This window comes from Oncorhynchus clarkii, chromosome 32, assembly GCF_045791955.1.
Source record: "Oncorhynchus clarkii lewisi isolate Uvic-CL-2024 chromosome 32, UVic_Ocla_1.0, whole genome shotgun sequence".
NCBI classification, from domain to species: domain Eukaryota; kingdom Metazoa; phylum Chordata; class Actinopteri; order Salmoniformes; family Salmonidae; genus Oncorhynchus; species Oncorhynchus clarkii.
Window position 1 is genome coordinate 20,235,123 of NC_092178.1, and position 19,246 is coordinate 20,254,368.

General features: G+C 41.4%; 1 protein-coding gene across 3 annotated transcripts; it reads left to right on the plus strand.

Annotated features, from left to right (window-relative positions):
• Positions 1-15,931, plus strand: LOC139392027 (solute carrier family 9 member A1b). 3 transcript variants are annotated; one of them, XM_071139670.1, is made up of 13 exons: positions 1-657; positions 3,050-3,283; positions 4,208-4,434; positions 7,817-8,067; positions 8,252-8,469; positions 8,663-8,862; positions 9,795-9,884; positions 11,688-11,758; positions 11,956-12,123; positions 12,721-12,817; positions 13,070-13,195; positions 13,411-13,486; positions 14,775-15,931. In XM_071139670.1, exons 1-13 carry the CDS (start codon positions 402-404, stop codon positions 15,032-15,034), a joined length of 2,274 nt encoding a protein of 757 aa, XP_070995771.1. In that variant the 5' UTR covers positions 1-401; the 3' UTR covers positions 15,035-15,931. The 3 variants fall into 3 exon arrangements, with proteins under 3 accessions (XP_070995771.1, XP_070995773.1, XP_070995772.1); XM_071139672.1 differs by having other exon boundaries at positions 13,070-13,174; XM_071139671.1 differs by having other exon boundaries at positions 14,783-15,023.
• Positions 15,932-19,246: the final 3,315 nt, after the last annotated feature.

Genomic DNA, 19,246 nt, shown 5'->3' on the forward strand with positions numbered 1-19,246 from the left:
GTGATTGCAGGCAATGTAACCCAAATAGAGGACATGAGGCACAAACGGGAGTTGATATTCCGCCTGATACATAACAGCTGCGCCTTTCACATTAGTGAACACTTCAACGCTTGACGACACTGCGCAAACATTTAAGGAGGAATACAATCATCATCAAAGCCGGCGTTAACTCTCATTCATCAGGGAGCTTTTTACTGGTGTTTCTTTACATTTACCCGCGATATTCTATGCATGATGTCCGTACATGCACTGCGTAAAAGTGCAAGCTCCAGCTGCAGTAACAGTAACATGGCACCAGCATCACTTCCCCTTACATCTTCATTTCTGCCTGCATCTCCGACGCATTGATGGAGGATGACGATTTGGAGTAGCTAGCGGGATAAATCATTAACATAATTGAAATGCCGGCATTCTCGTGTGCCTTTCCTGGCTGTCGCAGGGATCTCCTGGTAATAGTTTTAGTTGTGTTCGTGGGCATTGGATTACCTATTGAAGCCTCTGCCCCTGCATATCAATCGCATGGGACTGAAGGCTCACATTTAACTAATATAACAAATACTAAAAAGGCATTTCCTGTACTTGCCGTAAATTACGAACACGTACGAAAGCCTTTTGAGATCGCGCTATGGATCCTCCTCGCCTTATTGATGAAACTTGGTGAGTATCAGCCTTTGCTTTTGTCACGATATTAACGTGATACATTGGGAATGCCCCCTGCTGCATTAATTGATATGGATTAATATGGCACAGTATAAACCCCTCAACGTCACATTGCGTCATGCATCATGACACTGCAGCTGTCTGCTCAGGGGGTATGATCACTTGATTGAAAGCTTCAGACCCGTTCAGACAGGGACATTATTGCAATACTCTACAACTCGTCAATTCAGACAGGAATGTAATGTTATAAACATACTATAGTTCCTGCCAAGAAGTTTGGACACAGGAGTTAGACTTGCCCACCTTGTTCCTAATCGCTAAATTGGTGGTAGAAGTGGGATGATATTATAAACGTATTGTAACGACCCTGGGTTTATAAGCGCGGAAATCGACCATGCCGCACGAGCATGCTTTTGCGGCACAGTCGATAGCGCGCCGGACCTCGGGCTAGAAGGTCGAGGGTTCGAGACCTGCTCCCTGCCTGTTTTTACACAGTATTATGGGCACAACGTTCTCTGATTCTTTGTGGCACAGGATTGGGCTTGGAAGTCATACTATTACCAATAAGTAAAAGTTGCTGCAGCCATACCCATTGTTCCAGCCCTACTTTTGATCATGAGACACTGCATCTTACCATGGACTTTATAAGCAATTGTCACTCTCACCAGTCACCACTAGAAATAGATGCAGAAGTTCCATAAGATTAGTGTAATGGAGACTTGAGGATTAAACACTGCACGATTTGGCAAACATTTGAGTTGGAAATTCTGAGAGTGAGGAGAGCAGTTGTTATCATGACCTGCCAGAGTTAAAGGGATGTAGGGGGTCGCTAGGGGTGTAGCTAGTTCTGCATGTATTTCCTGTGACTGTACTTTCACTTTTAAAATAGGCTATTGTTCATCTCAGAAAAAGACATACACACTACACAAATATTTAATATTGTATTTCGTATACACATAGCTCTGTGTCCCAAATGGCACCATATTCTCTATATAGGGAATAGGGTGACATTTGGGACACACCCTATTAAGGGATCTTCCGTGTACATGTTGTCATTTCTGAGTCAGCTTGTCGAGATAGTGATTGGCCGTGGGGCTTTCCCCTCCCTGTCTATCATTGGCCCAGCCCAATAAGTGAAGCTGATTTGGACTTATCTGCTGCAGCAGCAGCTCTCTCCTCAAGGCCAGCCTGCTCTTCTGTACTCTGTGATAACAGAAAGAGGAAAGGAGCTGGTGGGGGCTGATGCATACAGTGGCACATACAGCAGTATACCAATTTCAAACAGTGTCCTAGTCCTGAAATATTTACACTGTAGTCATTGAGACTGACTATCTCCCAATATCCTTATCCTTCAGTTATTGTTATAATGAATGGTGTGTCTCTTGGGGGATACATACTATTGATGAGTTTCAAGTTTTAATGTCACGCGCACAAGTACAGTGAAATGCCTTTCTTGCAAGAACTTCTTGTGAGTTATGTAGGGTTTTTGTGCTTCACGCCCTTGGCCCATCCCAGATGTAGTCAATTATAACATTCCAGGACTCAGACATACATTAGGCGGAGACCCTTGAGGTACTGGAGTGGTACTAGGGTTCTCCTGTTTGTATCCATTTGCCCTAAGAAATGTATATCTGGGTTTAAGTTATCTGCAGTTGCAGCACCAGCATGGTTGACCTATGACTAGCAACTTGTGCAGTAGCATCCTGTGTGTTGCCTGAAATAGTGGTCTAAAAAAAGGCCTTTAAATTTTTTTTATGAGAGCTTAGAATGTCAGACAGTGATGCACAACTAACTGAATAGAGCATTTAATTCATCCAATAATTAAGTGGTTATATGTGTACAAGGGAACAACTTTGGTTTTAGAACTGGGGGGGACATATATATATATATATTTACATTTACATTTTTTTTTTAAATCCAGTCGGGTAAACACTCCAAACAGCCTACTCAACCGCTAGGGGGTGCAATTTCAGAATGTGGGGGGGAGTTAAGTTGCACCTCTGTATGTGTATACTGTAAACTTAAAATAACTATATCCCTTTCTACAGGCAGTTTGTTTAATACAATGTATTGCACATCTGAAGGCAATTGCAACAGAGGCTATATCAACATAGGGAGGAAATTGCACACATTCTTGCCTGGACACAGCAATGTCATAGTAATGAACCCACTGCCTTCTACTGACCTAGACCCGTATTCATAAATAAAAAAACGAAAAGATCTAGGATCAGCTTTGCCTTTTAGATCATAATGAATAGGATTACATAAACAGGGGGGACCTGATCCTAGATAAGCACTCCTACTCTGACACTTTATGAATACGGTCCCTGGTGTACGGCAGACAGATATGTCTCTATAATAACATTAACTACCTCGTCTCCCCATTTAGGTTTCCATCTGATCCCGCGTCTGTCTGCCGTGGTCCCAGAGAGCTGCCTGCTGATCGTGGTGGGGCTGCTAGTGGGGGGGCTCATCAAGGTGATTGGAGAAGAGCCCCCAGTACTGGACTCCCAGCTCTTCTTCCTGTGCCTCCTCCCTCCCATCATCCTTGATGCTGGCTACTTTCTGCCGATCCGGCCCTTCACAGAGAATGTGGGCACCATCTTGGTGTTTGCGGTGATAGGTAACTAAGCACTGACTGCTAAGCACTTTATCCCTCCAGTGCAATTTGTATACAGATGTATTTGCTACTTTCATATTATCATATTTATATCATATAGTTAAACTGCCACAAACACATTTCCTAGCCTGGTCCCAGATCTGTTTGTGCTATAATGTCAAACTCCTTGTCATGTCATGGTTAGTGAACTACTACTACTACCCTTGTGAAAATTGTAATTTGTATACAATAATTTAGCCTTTGCTGGTATTGATACCATGTAATGTCACCTTAGTGAAATAAACCATTGTCCGTGTCCGAAATCTAGCTTGCCTACTAACCTAAACTGCATACTGTGTATACTAATCATACTACATACTGTGTATACTAATCATACTACATACTGTGTATACTAATCATACTACATACTGTGTATACTAATCATACTACATACTGTGTATACTAATCATACTACATACTGTGTATACTAATCATACTACATACTGTGTATACTAATCATACTACATACTGTGTATACTAATCATACTACATACTGTGTATACTAATCATACTACATACTGTTTAGAACGTACTGTTTAAAAACGAATGCAGTCAGCAATAAATATCAGCATACTAAGCTCCTCCTACTCAGAATGCCTCATCTAATGCGCAATTGTGTTGATTCCCGCCATTCGTTCATTTTGGTGCGGCGCATCCCCTCAGCTGATTATCAGCTGTTGTCAAACACACGTGGGTCTCGAAAGACCATTCTCTTCCTCAATATTGTGCAGCGAATTCTACTAGATGAAAAGCCAAAATGAGCTGGCATTTAAAGTGTTCAAAATTTCACATACTATAAAAGTCTGTTTTTCCTTCATACCCAAAATGCCTACTATTTAGAATGCACAGGTATTAGGACACGTCCATTCTCTTTCTATCTCTTTCTAGGTACCCTGTGGAACGCCTTCTTTATGGGGGGCTTGCTGTACGCCTTGTGCCAGATCGAGAGCGTTGGTCTGAGCGGAGTTGACCTGCTGGCCTGCCTGCTCTTCGGCTCCATCGTGTCGGCCGTGGACCCCGTGGCCGTGCTGGCTGTGTTTGAGGAGATCCATATCAACGAGTTGGTTCACATCCTGGTGTTTGGGGAGTCCCTTCTCAATGATGCTGTCACAGTGGTGAGTGTTAAGGGTTTTCCAACCAAGGTGCATGAATTGAGTAGCAAACTGTGCTTCCAAGAGGAAATTCAGCAACTATTTATGGGCAGTGGATTGATAAAACCAGCGTGCTTCGGCCCTTCGCCTTCATCGGGGTCATTTGTCACAGTGGGGACAAATCAAATTTGAGGCCAAATTTTATTTGGGGTGATACTGTTAGTTCACTCAGTTGCTGCATTTCTCTTTCTGTGTACAATGTTGGCTTGTTTCCATCAACTCAAGTTAACATTACAGGAGCTGTTTTGTTACTTTATTCCAATGCCAGCTGTGTAAATTTAGTGTTCATTTCCAGACCCGTGGCTAACGCCACCAGCCACCCCGCTTAACAGGCAGCCAGTGTTCTCACAGCTGAGGAGAATGAGAATAATCCATTTTCTATTAACCATGATGGAGCACTTTCCTCTCTGCTAGCGGCTAACTGTAAGGTACACAATATATACAAAAGTATGTGAACACCCCTCCAAATTTTAGGATTCGGCTATTTCAGCCACACTCGTTGTTGACAGGTATATACAGTGCCTTGCGAAAGTATTCGGCCCCCTTGAACTTTGCGACCTTTTGCCACATTTCAGGCTTCAAACATAAAGATATAAAACTGTATTTTTTTGTGAAGAATCAACAACAAGTGGGACACAATCATGAAGTGGAATGACATTTATTGGATATTTCAAACTTTTTTAACAAATCAAAAACTGAAAAATTGGGCGTGCAAAATTATTCAGCCCCTTTACTTTCAGTGCAGCAAACTCTCTCCAGAAGTTCAGTGAGGATCTCTGAATGATCCAATGTTGACCTAAATGACTAATGATGATAAATACAATCCACCTGTGTGTAATCAAGTCTCCGTATAAATGCACCTGCACTGTGATAGTCTCAGAGGTCTGTTAAAAGCGCAGAGAGCATCATGAAGAACAAGGAACACACCAGGCAGGTCCGAGATACTGTTGTGAAGAAGTTTAAAGCCGGATTTGGATACAAAAAGATTTCCCAAGCTTTAAACATCCCAAGGAGCACTGTGCAAGCGATAATATTGAAATGGAAGGAGTATCAGACCACTGCAAATCTACCAAGACCTGGCCGTCCCTCTAAACTTTCAGCTCATACAAGGAGAAGACTGATCAGAGATGCAGCCAAGAGGCCCATGATCACTCTGGATGAACTGCAGAGATCTACAGCTGAGGTGGGAGACTGTCCATAGGACAACAATCAGTCGTATATTGCACAAATCTGGCCTTTATGGAAGAGTGCCAAGAAGAAAGCCATTTCTTAAAGATATCCATAAAAAGTGTTGTTTAAAGTTTGCCACAAGCCACCTGGGAGACACACCAAACATGTGGAAGAAGGTGCTCTGGTCAGATGAAATCAAAATTGAACTTTTTGGCAACAATGCAAAACGTTATGTTTGGCGTAAAAGCAACACAGCTCATCACCCTGAACACACCATCCCCACTGTCAAACATGGTGGTGGCAGCATCATGGTTTGGGCCTGCTTTTCTTCAGCAGGGACAGGGAAGATGGTTAAAATTGATGGGAAGATGGATGGAGCCAAATACAGGACCATTCTGGAAGAAAACCTGATGGTCTGCAAAAGACCTGAGACTGGGACGGAGATTTGTCTTCCAACAAGACAATGATCCAAAACATAAAGCAAAATCTACAATGGAATGGTTCAAAAATAAACATATCCAGGTGTTAGAATGGCCAAGTCAAAGTCCAGACCTGAATCCAATCGAGAATCTGTGGAAAGAACTGAAAACTGCTGTTCACAAATGCTCTCCATCCAACCTCACTGAGCTCAAGCTGTTTTGCAAGGAGGAATGGGGAAAAAATGTCAGTCTCTCGATGTGCAAAACTGATAGAGACATACCCCAAGCGACTTACAGCTGTAATCGCAGCAAAAGGTGGCGCTACAAAGTATTAACTTAAGGGGGCTGAATAATTTTGCACGCCCAATTTTTCAGTTTTTGATTTGTTAAAAAAGTTTGAAATATCCAATAAATGTCGTTCCACTTCATGATTGTGTCCCACTTGTTGTTGATTCTTCACAAAAAACTACAGTTTTATATCTTTATGTTTGAAGCCTGAAATGTGGCAAAAGGTCGCAAAGTTCAAGGGGGCCGAATACTTTCGCAAGGCACTGTAAAATCGAGCACACCGCCATGCAATCTCCATAGACAAACATTGGCAGTAGAATGATCTTACTGGTGAGCTCAGTGACTTTCAATGTGGCACCATCATAGGATGCAACCTTTCCAACAAGTCAGTTCGTCAAACTTCTGAGAGCCCGGACCTCAACCCCATCGAACACCTTTGGGATGAATTAGAACACCAACTGTGAGCCAGGCCTAATCGTCCAACATCAGTGCCCGACCTCACTAATGCTCTTGTAGCTGAATGGAAGAAAGTCCCCGCAGAAATGTTCCACCATCTAGTGGAAAGCCTTTCCAGAAGAGTGGAGGCTGTTATAGCAGCAAAGGGGGGGGGACCAACTTCATATTAATGCCCATGATTTTGGAATGAGATGTTCGATGAGCAGGTGTCCACATACTTTTGGTCATATAGTGTAGATGGCATTTGACTCTGGCTCACTCACCGGCTCACTGTATGCGTAAATCTATTATTAATAGTAAGTCTATCTATTAATAGCAGTTTAGGTGCTTTTGGCAGGTGTAGATATTACTCAGCCAAATGGTTCTGACTATGCCATCCCGGACCACTGATTCAGCTATCACCCAAACAGGATGTTGGTTTAATGGAGCAGTAAAGCAATGGGAGGGTATTTACTGCCTGGCGTTGATAATGGTCTCAGTGTTCCAAAAGACTGAAGAGCTGAGAGGGTCTGAGGCCAGCTAGGGTGCATCCCAAATGGCACCCTATTCCCTACATTGTGCAACCACTACTAGTCAAAAGTAGTTCACTATATACTACGACTAGGGTACCATTTGGGACTCGACCCTAGTATCTGGAGCTTGTCTGAAGGATACCATATAGATAGTCCACATGTTGTTTGCATACCACGTATAATCATGTTACCATTCAACCAATAGGTAACGTGAAGCAAATGGATAATGTGTCTCGGTGTGTATAATGTGACACGGGTGTAGGGATATACTGGTGTAGTGGTTAGAGGACCCTTGGCTTGAAATCAAGCCTGATCAAGGATAACGTGAAGCAGAATCAAATCGACAACTATAGCTAAATCTAGTTGATTAAATAAGGCTATTTCCTGGACATATAGGTTGTATCCCAAATGGCACACTATCCCTTATGTAGGGTGCCATTTGGGACTCACAAACACATCTCTGCGAATTTCCACTGACCCCTCCTTCGTCCCTCCATGCAGGTTCTGTACAACCTGTTTGAGGAGTTCTCCAAAGTGGGGACGGTCACTGTATTGGATGTGTTCCTAGGCGTGGTGTGTTTCTTCGTGGTGTCCCTAGGAGGGGTCCTGGTGGGGGCCATATACGGCTTCTTGGCAGCCTTCACCTCTCGTTTCACCTCTCACACCCGCGTCATCGAACCCCTTTTCGTCTTCCTATACAGCTACATGGCCTACCTTTCCTCCGAGATGTTCCATCTCTCTGGTATCATGGCGTAAGTACCTATTTGACAGAGAACAGATGTGTATTGATTAAGGAGATGGGAGATGGGACACCATTCGGTTGGCTTCAGTATGTTACATGGAGCATTATGGTTACTGTAGTACATCATGCTATAAGTTGAACTGACAAATGAACATGAAGTTACAATGAAAATTGTCTTGTACTACCTTCCGTAGTTTGATAGCATGTGGGGTTGTGATGCGGCCCTATGTGGAGGCCAACATATCCCACAAGTCCTACACCACCATCAAGTACTTCCTGAAGATGTGGAGCAGCGTGAGCGAGACACTCATCTTCATCTTCCTGGGCGTGTCCACGGTGGCAGGGCCGCATGCCTGGAACTGGACATTCGTCATCACCACCGTCATCCTCTGTCTGGTGTCACGAGTACTGGGTCAGTATTATGCAAAATGCTAATTCTTTAAAGATTTCCATAAAACTTACAGTAAAACAGATGCAATATAAATGTGGAATAAAATGTTAAAAACCAAAATGTAAATGCACTAACGTTAAAGTATAACTTTTTTAATCCGTTTCATTTATACTTGGGGAAAAATGTATTTATTTTATCTGTCTGTGTATTACAGGTGTGATTGGCCTTACATTCATCATAAACAAATTCCGTATTGTCAAGTTGACCAAAAAGGACCAGTTCATTGTGGCCTACGGTGGCCTGCGAGGGGCCATAGCTTTCTCCCTGGGATACCTGCTGTCAAATAGTCACCAAATGAGGAACTTGTTCCTGACAGCAATCATCACTGTCATTTTCTTTACTGTGTTTGTGCAGGTGAGGCAGATAATCTGAATGGTGCTCTAAACCAGTGCTTCCCAACACCTCCAGTAACCCCAACAGTACATTTTTTTGTGAAAGTCACCCAGTAAAATACTACTTGAGTGAAAGTCTAAATGTACTTAAGTATGAAAGGTAAATGTAATTTCTAAAATATACTTAAGTATCAAAAGTATAAGTATAAATAATATGCAATTCCTTATATTAAGCAAACCAGACGGCACAATTTTCTCCCATTTTTTTTATTTATTTATGGATAACCAGGGGCATACTCCAAAGCATTTGTGTTTAGTGAGTCTGCCAGATCAGAGGCAGCAAGTATGACCAGGGATGTTCTCCTGATAAGTGTATGAATTGGGTAATTTTCCTGTCCTGCTAAGCATTTCAAAATGTAATGAGTACTTTTGGGTGTCAGGGAAAATGTATTGAGGAAAAAGTACATTATTTTCTTTAGGAATGTAATGAAGTAAAAGTTTTCAAAAATAGAAATTGTGAAGTACAGATACCCTCACAAATGACTTAAGTAGTACTTTTCTTTAATTACTTTACCTCACTGCTGTTGGAGGTACTGGAGTTGGGAAACACTGCCCTAAAGCGTAGGTGTCAAACTCATTCCATGTGGAGTCGAGTGTCTGGAGGTTTTTGATCATCCATTGTTCTTGATTGAGCAATTAAGGTTACTGATTAGTTAGGAACTTCCCACACCTGGTTGTCTAGGTGTTGAAATTCAAGGAAATAACAAAAATCAACAGATGTTTGCCCCTCCATGGAATAAGTTTTGACACCCCTGCTCTGGAATTCAAACATTCCTTGACTCTGCTCCAAAAGGTTACTGTAAATCTCTGAAAAAGTGAAATGGAACAGTTTGACCTGCTTGTATAGACAAGGTTCACTTTACAACTAACTACTGCTTTTATGGGTGTTTTTAGGGTATGACAATCAGGCCCTTGGTTGAGCTACTTGCTGTGAAGAAGAAGAAGGAGAGCAAGCCTTCCATCAACGAGGAGATTCACACAGAGGTAATCTCGGAAACCCAGAACCAAAAAAACAGCATCACCTATTTATGCTACGTACAGTAGAAGTCGGAAGTTTACATACACCTTAGCCAAATACATTTAAACTCAGTTTTTTTTTAAATCCTGACATTTAATTATTGTAAAAATTCCCTGTCTTAGGTCAGTTAGATCACCACTTTATTTTAGAATGTGAAATGTCAGAATAACAGTAGAGAATTATTTATTTCAGCTTTTATTTCTTTCATCACATTTCCAGTGGGTCAGAAGTTTACATAAACTGAGTGTTTGGTAGCATTGCCTTTAAATTCTTTAACTTGGGTCAAATGTTTCGGGTAGCCTTCCACAAGCTTCCCACTAAGTTGGGTGAATTTTGGGCCATTCCTCCTGACAGAGCTGGTGCAACTGAGTCAGGTTTGTAGGCCTCCTTGCTCGCACACACTTTTTCAGTTCTGCCCACAAAATTTCTATGGGATTGAGGTCAGCGCTTTGTGATGGCCACTCCAATATCTTGACTTTGTTGTCCTTAAGCCATTTTGCCACAACTTTGGAAGTATGCTTGGGGTCATTCTCCATTTGGAAGACCCATTTGCGACCAAGCTTTAACTGATGTCTTGAGATGTTGCTTCAATATATCCACATAATTTTCCATCCACATAATTTTCCAACCTCATGATGCCATCTATTTTGTGAAGTGCACCAATCCCTCCTGCAGCAAAGCACCCCCACAACATGATGTTGCCACCCCTGTGCTTCACGGTTGGTATGGAGTTCTTCGGCTTGCAAGCCTCCTCCTTTTCCCTCCAAACATAACGATGTTCATTATGGCCAAACAATTCTATTTTTGTTTCATCAGACCAGAGGACATTTCTCCAAAAAGTACGATCTTTGTCCGCATGTGCAGTTGCAAACCGTAGTCTGGATTTTTTATGGCGGTTTTGGAGCAGTTGCTTCTTCCTCGCTGTGCAGCCTTTCAGGTTATGTCGATATAGTACTCGTTTTACTGTGGATATAGATACTTTTGTACCGGTTTCCTCCAGCATCTTCACGGGGGCCTTGGCTGTTGTTCTAGACTTGATTTGCACTTTTCGCACCAAAGTACGTTAATCTCTAGGAGACAGAACGCAACTCCTTCCTGTGAGGTATGACAGCTGCGTGGGCCCATGGTGTTTATACTTGCATACTATTGTTTGTACAGATGAACGTGGTACCTTCAGGTGTTTGGAAATTGCTCCCAAGGATGAACCAGATTTGTGGAGGTCTACAATTTTTTTCTGAGGTCTTGTCTGATTTTTTTGATTTTCCCATGATGTCAAGCAAAGAGGCACTGAGTTTGAAGGTAGGCCTTGAAATACATCCACAGGTACACCTCAAATTGACTCAAATGATATCAATTAGAAGCTTCTAAAGCCAAGCTTCTAAAGCTTGGAATTTTCCAAGCTGTTTAAAGGCACAGTCAACTTAATGTATGTAAACCTCTGACCCACTGGAATTGTGATACAGTGAAATAATCTGTCTGTTAACAATTGTTGGAAAAATGACATGGCTTGTACAAAGTAGATGTCCTAACCGACTTGCCAAAACTGTAGTTTGTTAACAAGATATTTCTGGAGTGGTTGAAAAACGAGTTTTAATGACTATAACCTAAGTGTATGTAAACTTCCGACTTCAACTGTACGTCTGTCCATTAGATATTACACATGTGTGACAAGCAGTATTATTATACTGTAGTATGGGTCCTTACATATTACACTAAATTAAATGCATGGTTAATCAGAGACTTTGTAAACACCTAATTTTCTCTCTTAGTTCCTGGACCATCTCCTCACAGGAGTTGAGGGTGTCTGTGGCCATTATGGGCATTATCACTGGAAGGAGAAGTATGGATCCCATGCCATTGTGAAATAAACATATTAAAAGGATTGATATCGTTTTGGGGAATAAAGCAGCCATTTTATTCTTCACACATCATGAACTCTCTTCCTCTTTATCTCTATTTCGATCTCTCTCTCTCTCCATCCATCTCCTTTTCTTTCTGTTTTTCCCTCTTTCCATTCCTCTACTCTCCTCATATCAGGCTTAACCGCTTCAACAAGACCTACGTGAAGAGGTGGCTTATAGCGGGCGAGAACTTTAAGGAGCCTGAGTTGATCGCCTTCTACCGCAAGATGGAGCTGAAGCAGGCTATTATGATGGTGGAGAGTGGCCAGCTGCCCTCAGTTCTGCCCTCCACCATCTCCATGCAGTAAGTATAGCCTCCTATTTCTGTTTAAGATATACTTCTTTTTAACCCCTGGAGTGCAACCTGTCCCTTGTACTTATCATCTGTGCAGTAAGAGTAAGGGCCCATTACTGTCCAAATCCATTCCTCTCCACCAGAGGCCACTGTTGGTTTAAGCTTAAATCATAGTCCACAGACGCTAGGACCCGATCGTCCAGCGTCCCATTGTGACATTGCTACGCAGCTTTCAGACCACCATCTGTGGTGGACACACAGCCTGAATGCGCACCTCCCCACAATTCCCAACCAACGTGTCTCTGGTACACATCCTCTATTCATTTGTGTTGAATGTGTTGACAGTTGAAGAAATAGCTTGAGCTGCACTGAGAATTTGAAAAGTTTTAAAGCCAACAGTCCAATGTACACACAGCAGTGTTCTAGAACATGTACACATGTGGTACTCTGTTAGACCCTTAACCTAGTCCCAGATCTGTCATGCGGTGTGACAGGAGTTGGCAAGACCGTACAAACCGACCTGGAACTAGGCTACAAGTGGCCTGTCTGTTCCTGACTGTGGTGTGATGGCAATTTTGGTCATATCTTTAATCTGTGTATCCCAAGGAACATCCAGCCCAGAGCGATTCCACGGGTCTCTAAGAAACGGGAGGAAGAGATCAGAAGGATCCTGAGGGCCAACCTGCAGAACAACAAGCAAAAAGTAAGTTATAATAAAGGAATTTGGTTGAAATTGAATGTCTGAAGGGAAATTAGGTTTGCCACCTGAGGAAGATAGAAAAACAGAATATGCACACAGGCATACCCGCCATGCCTCTTACACTGAGTTAAACATTTTTAGAGTAACATATGATGTCTCTTTATGTGCAGACAGAGCTCTGTTACAGTTTCTCTTAGCTATTATCCCCGGGCACCAAGCAACACCATTTTCACATCCAGTTCCTTGTTTCCCCAGATGCGCAGCAGATCCTACAGCAGACACACTCTGTTTGACGCCGATGAGGAAGACAACGTGAGCGAGGTGCGCCTACGGAAGACGAAGATGGAGATGGAGAGGAGGGTCAGTGTGATGGAGAGGAGGGTAAGTGTGATGGAGAGGAGGGTAAGTGTGATGGAGAGGGAGGGTCGGTGTGATGGAGAGGGAGGGTCGGTGTGATGGAGAGGGAGGGTCATTGTTTGGAATAGACCCCAGTCCAGTGTTCTTTCTTGACCACGGCTATGTCTCCAACCTTGCAGAGATTTTGCCTCATTGCAATAATGAAGCATATTGACGTTGTAACAATATTGTTTCTGCAGATGAGCCACTACCTCACTGTTCCAGCCAACCGGGAGTCACCTAGGCCTGGAGTCAGGCGAGTCAGGTTTGAATCAGGTCTGTCAGTCTAACACACCTGGGTCGTATTCATCAGGGCACACCGCAGCACAATATTGTAGAATGAAAACAAGCATTTCTTATTGGACTGAGTTCAGATAGTACCTCCCTGTTTCTGACTTTTCTTCTGTTTTGTGCCTTGTTGCTTCTGTCTGTCACTGAAACGGTTATAATTCCTAAAAAATGTGCCCCTGTATATATCCATCCATATTATGTTGTTATAGTCAATATAAATATGCAGTAAAAAGAGTTCAGATTTGTAACGTAAGTGTTGATAACAGACCTGGGATAACTAGTTGTAAATATACTGTGTGGAAAGTAACTATTTTTTGGAGGGAAACAAATAGTTACTTCAAATATACAGATCCCCAAAATGACTACAGATCTGAGAAAGCAACTCGTTTTTTGAAACTATAGAGCACACACAATCTCACAAGATGGCAATTTTGGGATATTTGTTTCCTTTGACACTGAATAGCCATATTTTGTTACTGTTAGCATTCTCAGTAACACTTAACATTTAACTGTTCTTGTGTAATAAAACTGTAATTACTTTTGTAGCAACATGTATTACCATGTTACATAATACTTTGGCAATTGCATTTTATTTGCATAGCAATGAGCTGAGTTTTTGTAACTACTGTACACAAGGAATAGTGATATACTTATTCCACTTGTGTAATACCTCCATTATTGTGCAATTATAAAGCAATTTCCAAAGTTAGGTATCAACAATGTTGCTATTGTAATAATCAAAGTTACTACACATGTATAAGAAGTTGATGTCAAGTGTTACTCTACCTTATGTCTCACTCATTATGAACATATATTTGTTCGTCATTTTGGAGCTGAAAAATTGGTCTACTGTAATGTTGAGATTCGATGTCCCTCGTATTCAACTCTAGGCTATAGGCAATATTAAGATTCATATTTAAGAGCCCTCCAAACCATGCGTTATTGATCATATATTTAGACTATTTCAACTAACTGTTGTAGTTTTTTGGTTCTTAATCAAATATTTGGAAGCCACCAAATAAAGATTTTTAAATAATGTTCAATAACATTCAAATAGCTTTTTATTATTTGGTTTTTCTGAGATGTATTCAAAATACTTCCAAATATTATTGGTTTTTCTGAAACCTGTATTTGAATATCAAAGAAACTAGTTGCCTTTTAGTTAACTATATTCGACTACCTTGAGTATTTGAAAAGTAGGTATTTTAAAATAAACTACAAAATACAACTATGTTCTGCCCAGCTCTGGTTAATAATACTTTCTTTCTTCAAGACAACCAGGTTTTCAGTGCTGACAGTTTCCCTACTGTCCACTTTGAGCAGCCTTCCCCTCCCAGCACACCTGACGCTGTCAGCCTAGAGGAGGAGGAGGTACCCAAGAGGCCTAGCCTGAAAGCAGACATAGAAGGACCCAGGGGTAATGCGTCAGACAACCACCAGGGCGAGCTGGACTACCAGAGACTAGCACGCTGTCTAAGCGACCCCGGTCCCAATAAAGACAAGGAGGACGACGATCCCTTCATGTCCTGTTAAAGAACATCTTTTAAACTATAACGCTTCTAATGAGGAGAATAATCGGATTCCACTATTTCAGAAGCTCCTTAATTCTCCTCTGGCACTTACTTGTATGAGATGGAGATTTTTCTATGGCAACATCTCAAAGTATCTCATGTATCGAAGGACATTTCTAATTTATCTCTGTGCCGTTGTTGTTGTATTTCTCATGTTTGGGTCCTTGTTCTTTGGTATTTTTGATGTAATATAATGTGAATAATTTGCCAAAGGTTCACATACCAATTTTTCTTGAACCATTTTTCAATATCATGAAATCATGAGTCAAGATTTGTTTTGTGTTTCAGATATTTTTTAAATGTTTTTTTGTTATGTAAAATCACGGCTTCCTTTTAGAGAGAGGAATGTAGGTGTTTGTCAGCACTTCTGTCTTAATACGTTTTCACATGATAGTGCTTCTCATTCACTTTATTCGCATGAATATTAAATATGTTTTCTCAGGGACTGCATCACAGGGTAGCTGGCCAACTACCCTTAGCAGCCAGAAAACACACTCCTGGTAACTATACAAATACAAATGCAATTTCCAGTATGTCTTTTGACTGGATAAAAGCCTTTTCATTGGAAGCAAGTAGCAAAATAGATTGCATATCACTCAAAGTAATCGCACTCATGCCTTGTCTCCGCTGTATTTGGGTCTGAAGCTGTCAAAATCCATTTAGACTTGTGATTGTTTAAAAAAAGGAAGTTGCCAAGTTGAATAATTTTTATAAGAAAGACAATGCAGGCCTATTTGAAATGGGTTGAATTGTTTGCAGTTTGTACTGAGAGGTAAAACAAGCTTTACAGATAATATGCATCAGAAATTAAGATGACTTCATGACTGAGTTTAACAATAAAGTGCTCATAAAATACAAATATGTTGTTGGACATTTTAATAGTGAGATTTGTGGTAAAATAATTAAGATATACTGCCATCAGGGGTCAGTATGTAGCCAAAGCCTGAAATCGAGAGAGAGGAGGGGGTGAGAGAGAAACGGCCAGTTGCCAGGACCACAAATACAAATTTCATCTAGACACTGTTGCCCTAGAGCACACAAAAAACTATACCCCAACCTAAACATCAGCGTCACAAGAAACTTCCACAAAGCTGCGAGCATGTGCCATTAAAAATAACATACAATTTGACATATCAATTAGGATCTGGCTAAAAATACTTGGATCAGTAATAGAACTCATTGCCCTTCATGGTTTTGGCAGTCTGGGGTCTCGCCAACCAAGAATTCACAAAATGGGACAAACACCAAATTGAGACTAAAATATCCTGTGTGTACAACGTAAAACACAAAATAAATGCATGCAGAGCAATCCAGAAAAATCCAGAAAAGAGCCGTTAAATTCTACAACCACCTAAAAGGAAGCGATTCCCAAACCTTCCATAACAAAGCCATCACCTACAGAGAGATGAACCTGGAGAAGAGCCCCCTAAGCAAGCTGGTCCTGGGGCTCCGTTCACAAACACACCCCACAGAGCCTCAGGACAGCAATACAATTAGACCCAACCATATGAGAAAACAAAAAGATAATTACTTGACAAATTGGAAAGAATTTACCAAAAAACAGAGCAAACTAGAATGTTATTTGGCCCTAAACAGAGAGTATACAGTGGCAGAATACCTGACCACTGTGACTGACCCCAAATTAAGGAAAGCTTTGCCTATGTACAGATTCAGTGAGCATAGCCTTGGTATTGAGAAAGGCCGCCATAGGCAGACCTGGCTCTCAAGATAAGACAGGCTATGTGCACACTGCCCACAAAATTAGGTGGAAACTGAGCTGCACTTTCTAACCTGCGAAATGTATGACCATATTAGACACATTTCCCCCATAAAAAAATTAAAAAAAGATTACACATACCCACAAATTGAAAACAAACCCAATTTTGATAAAATCCCATATCTATTTGGTGAAATACCACAGTGTGCCATCACAGCAGCAAGATATGTGACCTGTTGCCATAAGAAAAGGGCAACCAGTGAAGAACAAACACCATTGTAAATACAACCCATGTTTATTGATTTTCCCTTTTGTACTTTAACTATTTGCACATATGACATTTGAAATGTCTTTATTCTTTTGGAACTTTTGTGAGTGTAATGTTTAATTGTTTATTGTACTTTTGTTTATTATCTACTTCATTTGCTTTGGCAATGTTAACATATGTTTCCCATGCCAATAAAGACCTTAAATTGAAGTGAAATTAAGAGTGGGTTAGTGAGAGAAAGACGGTGAGTAAGTGACATTTTATTGGAGGGCCCCACCCTCCCGCCTTGCTAGCTAAACATTTGTGCAGCCCTCCTCTTGACAGCAGAGAGAAGTTTAAGAGTTCATTTCCTGTAATTTGACATATTTTTCCATAGGCATTAGAGAAAATGTTGCAGTTTTAAAGCAAGTTTGCTGCAATTCTACACTTTTTGCCATGGGGCAGAGAGAAGATTTTGCAATTGTATTACTATACTGAACAAAAATATAAATGCACCATGCAAAATTCATTGATTTTACTGAGTTACAGTTCATATGAGGAAATCAGTCAATTTAAATAAATTCATTAGGCCCTAATCTATTGATTTCCCATGATTGGGAATACAGATATGCATCTGTTGGTCACAGATACCTTACAAAATGGGTCTCACAATGGGACCTCAGGATCTCGTCACGGTATTTTTGTGCATTCAAATTGCCATTGCTAAAATGCAATTGTGTTCGTTGTCCGTAGCTTATGCCTGCCATTACCATATCCCCACTGTCACCATGGGGGCACTCTGTTCACAAAATTGACGTCAGCAAACTGCTCACCCACATGACGCCATACATGTGGTCTGCGGTTGTGAGGCCGGTTGGACGTACTGCCAAATTCTCCAAAACAATGTTGGAGGCGGCTTATGGTAGAAAAAGTAACATTAAATTCTCTGGCAACAGCTCTGGTGGACATTCCTGCAGTCAGCATGCCAATTGCACGCTTCCTCAAAACTTGAAAACTTGTGTTGTGTGACAAACTGCAAATTTTAGAGTGAAAAGACGCATAGCTGTCATCACTGCTAAAGGTGCTTTTACAAAGTATTGACTCAGGGGTGAGAATACTTATGTAAATTAGATATTTCTGTATTTCATTTTCAATACATTGGCAAAAATGTCTAAAAACATGTTTTCACTTTGTCGTTATGGGGTATTGTGTGTAGATGGGTGAAAAAAATCTTTCTATTTGAATTCAGGCTGTAACAACAAAATGTGGAATAAGTCAAGGGGTATGAATACTTTCTGAAGGCACTGTATGCCCCCAATGCAATTATGCAGTCTAATACAACCACAGTGGGATTTTAAACTGTTTATTTACTGTTTCTCAAATTAATTGTGTGTATTTTTAAGTTATATAACAACATTCCATTGTTGTTTAGCATTCTCTAATCCAAATATGGAGCCCAGTTGGGCTCCCCGCTTGTGCCATCAAATCCCTGCAACTTATCCAGAACGCTGCAGCCACCCAGGTCTTCAACCTGCCCAAGTACTCCCATGTCAGCCCGCTCCCCTGCACACTCCACTGGCTTCCAGTCAAAGCATGCTTCCACTACAAGACCTTGGTGCTTGCCTATGGAGCAGCAAGAGGAACTGCCCCTCCCTACTCAAACCCTACACCCCAACCCAAGCACTCTGTTCTGCCACCTCCGGTTTCTTGGCCTTCCCACCCCTACTGAAGTGCAGCTCAGCCCAGTCCAAGCTCTTCTCGGTCCTGGCACCCCAATAGTGGAACCAGCTTCCTCCTGAAGCTGGGACAGCAGAGTCCCTGCCCATCTTCTCAAAGCATGTGAAACCCTTCCTCTTCAAAGAGTATCTTAAATACACCCCCCCCCCCCTCTCTCCTCTCTATCTAGCTCAGACTTTGCTGATAGCTACTTTATTGAGAAGTTTACTTACTATGCCTGTGATATGTGCTTGTCCCACCTAGTTATCCTAAAATGAATGCACTAACTAAGTCGCTATGGATGAGAGCGTCTGCTAAATGACTAAAATGTAAAATTATTACACTATTTGTTTCCGTTCATCAGTTTCAATTGGGGACTATTATTTTGAAGCCGAACCGCAAATTCCACTATTGTGGCTAATCCTTATTGTGGCTAGCTTCACACAGGTACTGTACAGTGTGTCACAATTCTAAACATGCTTGAGTGAACGAGA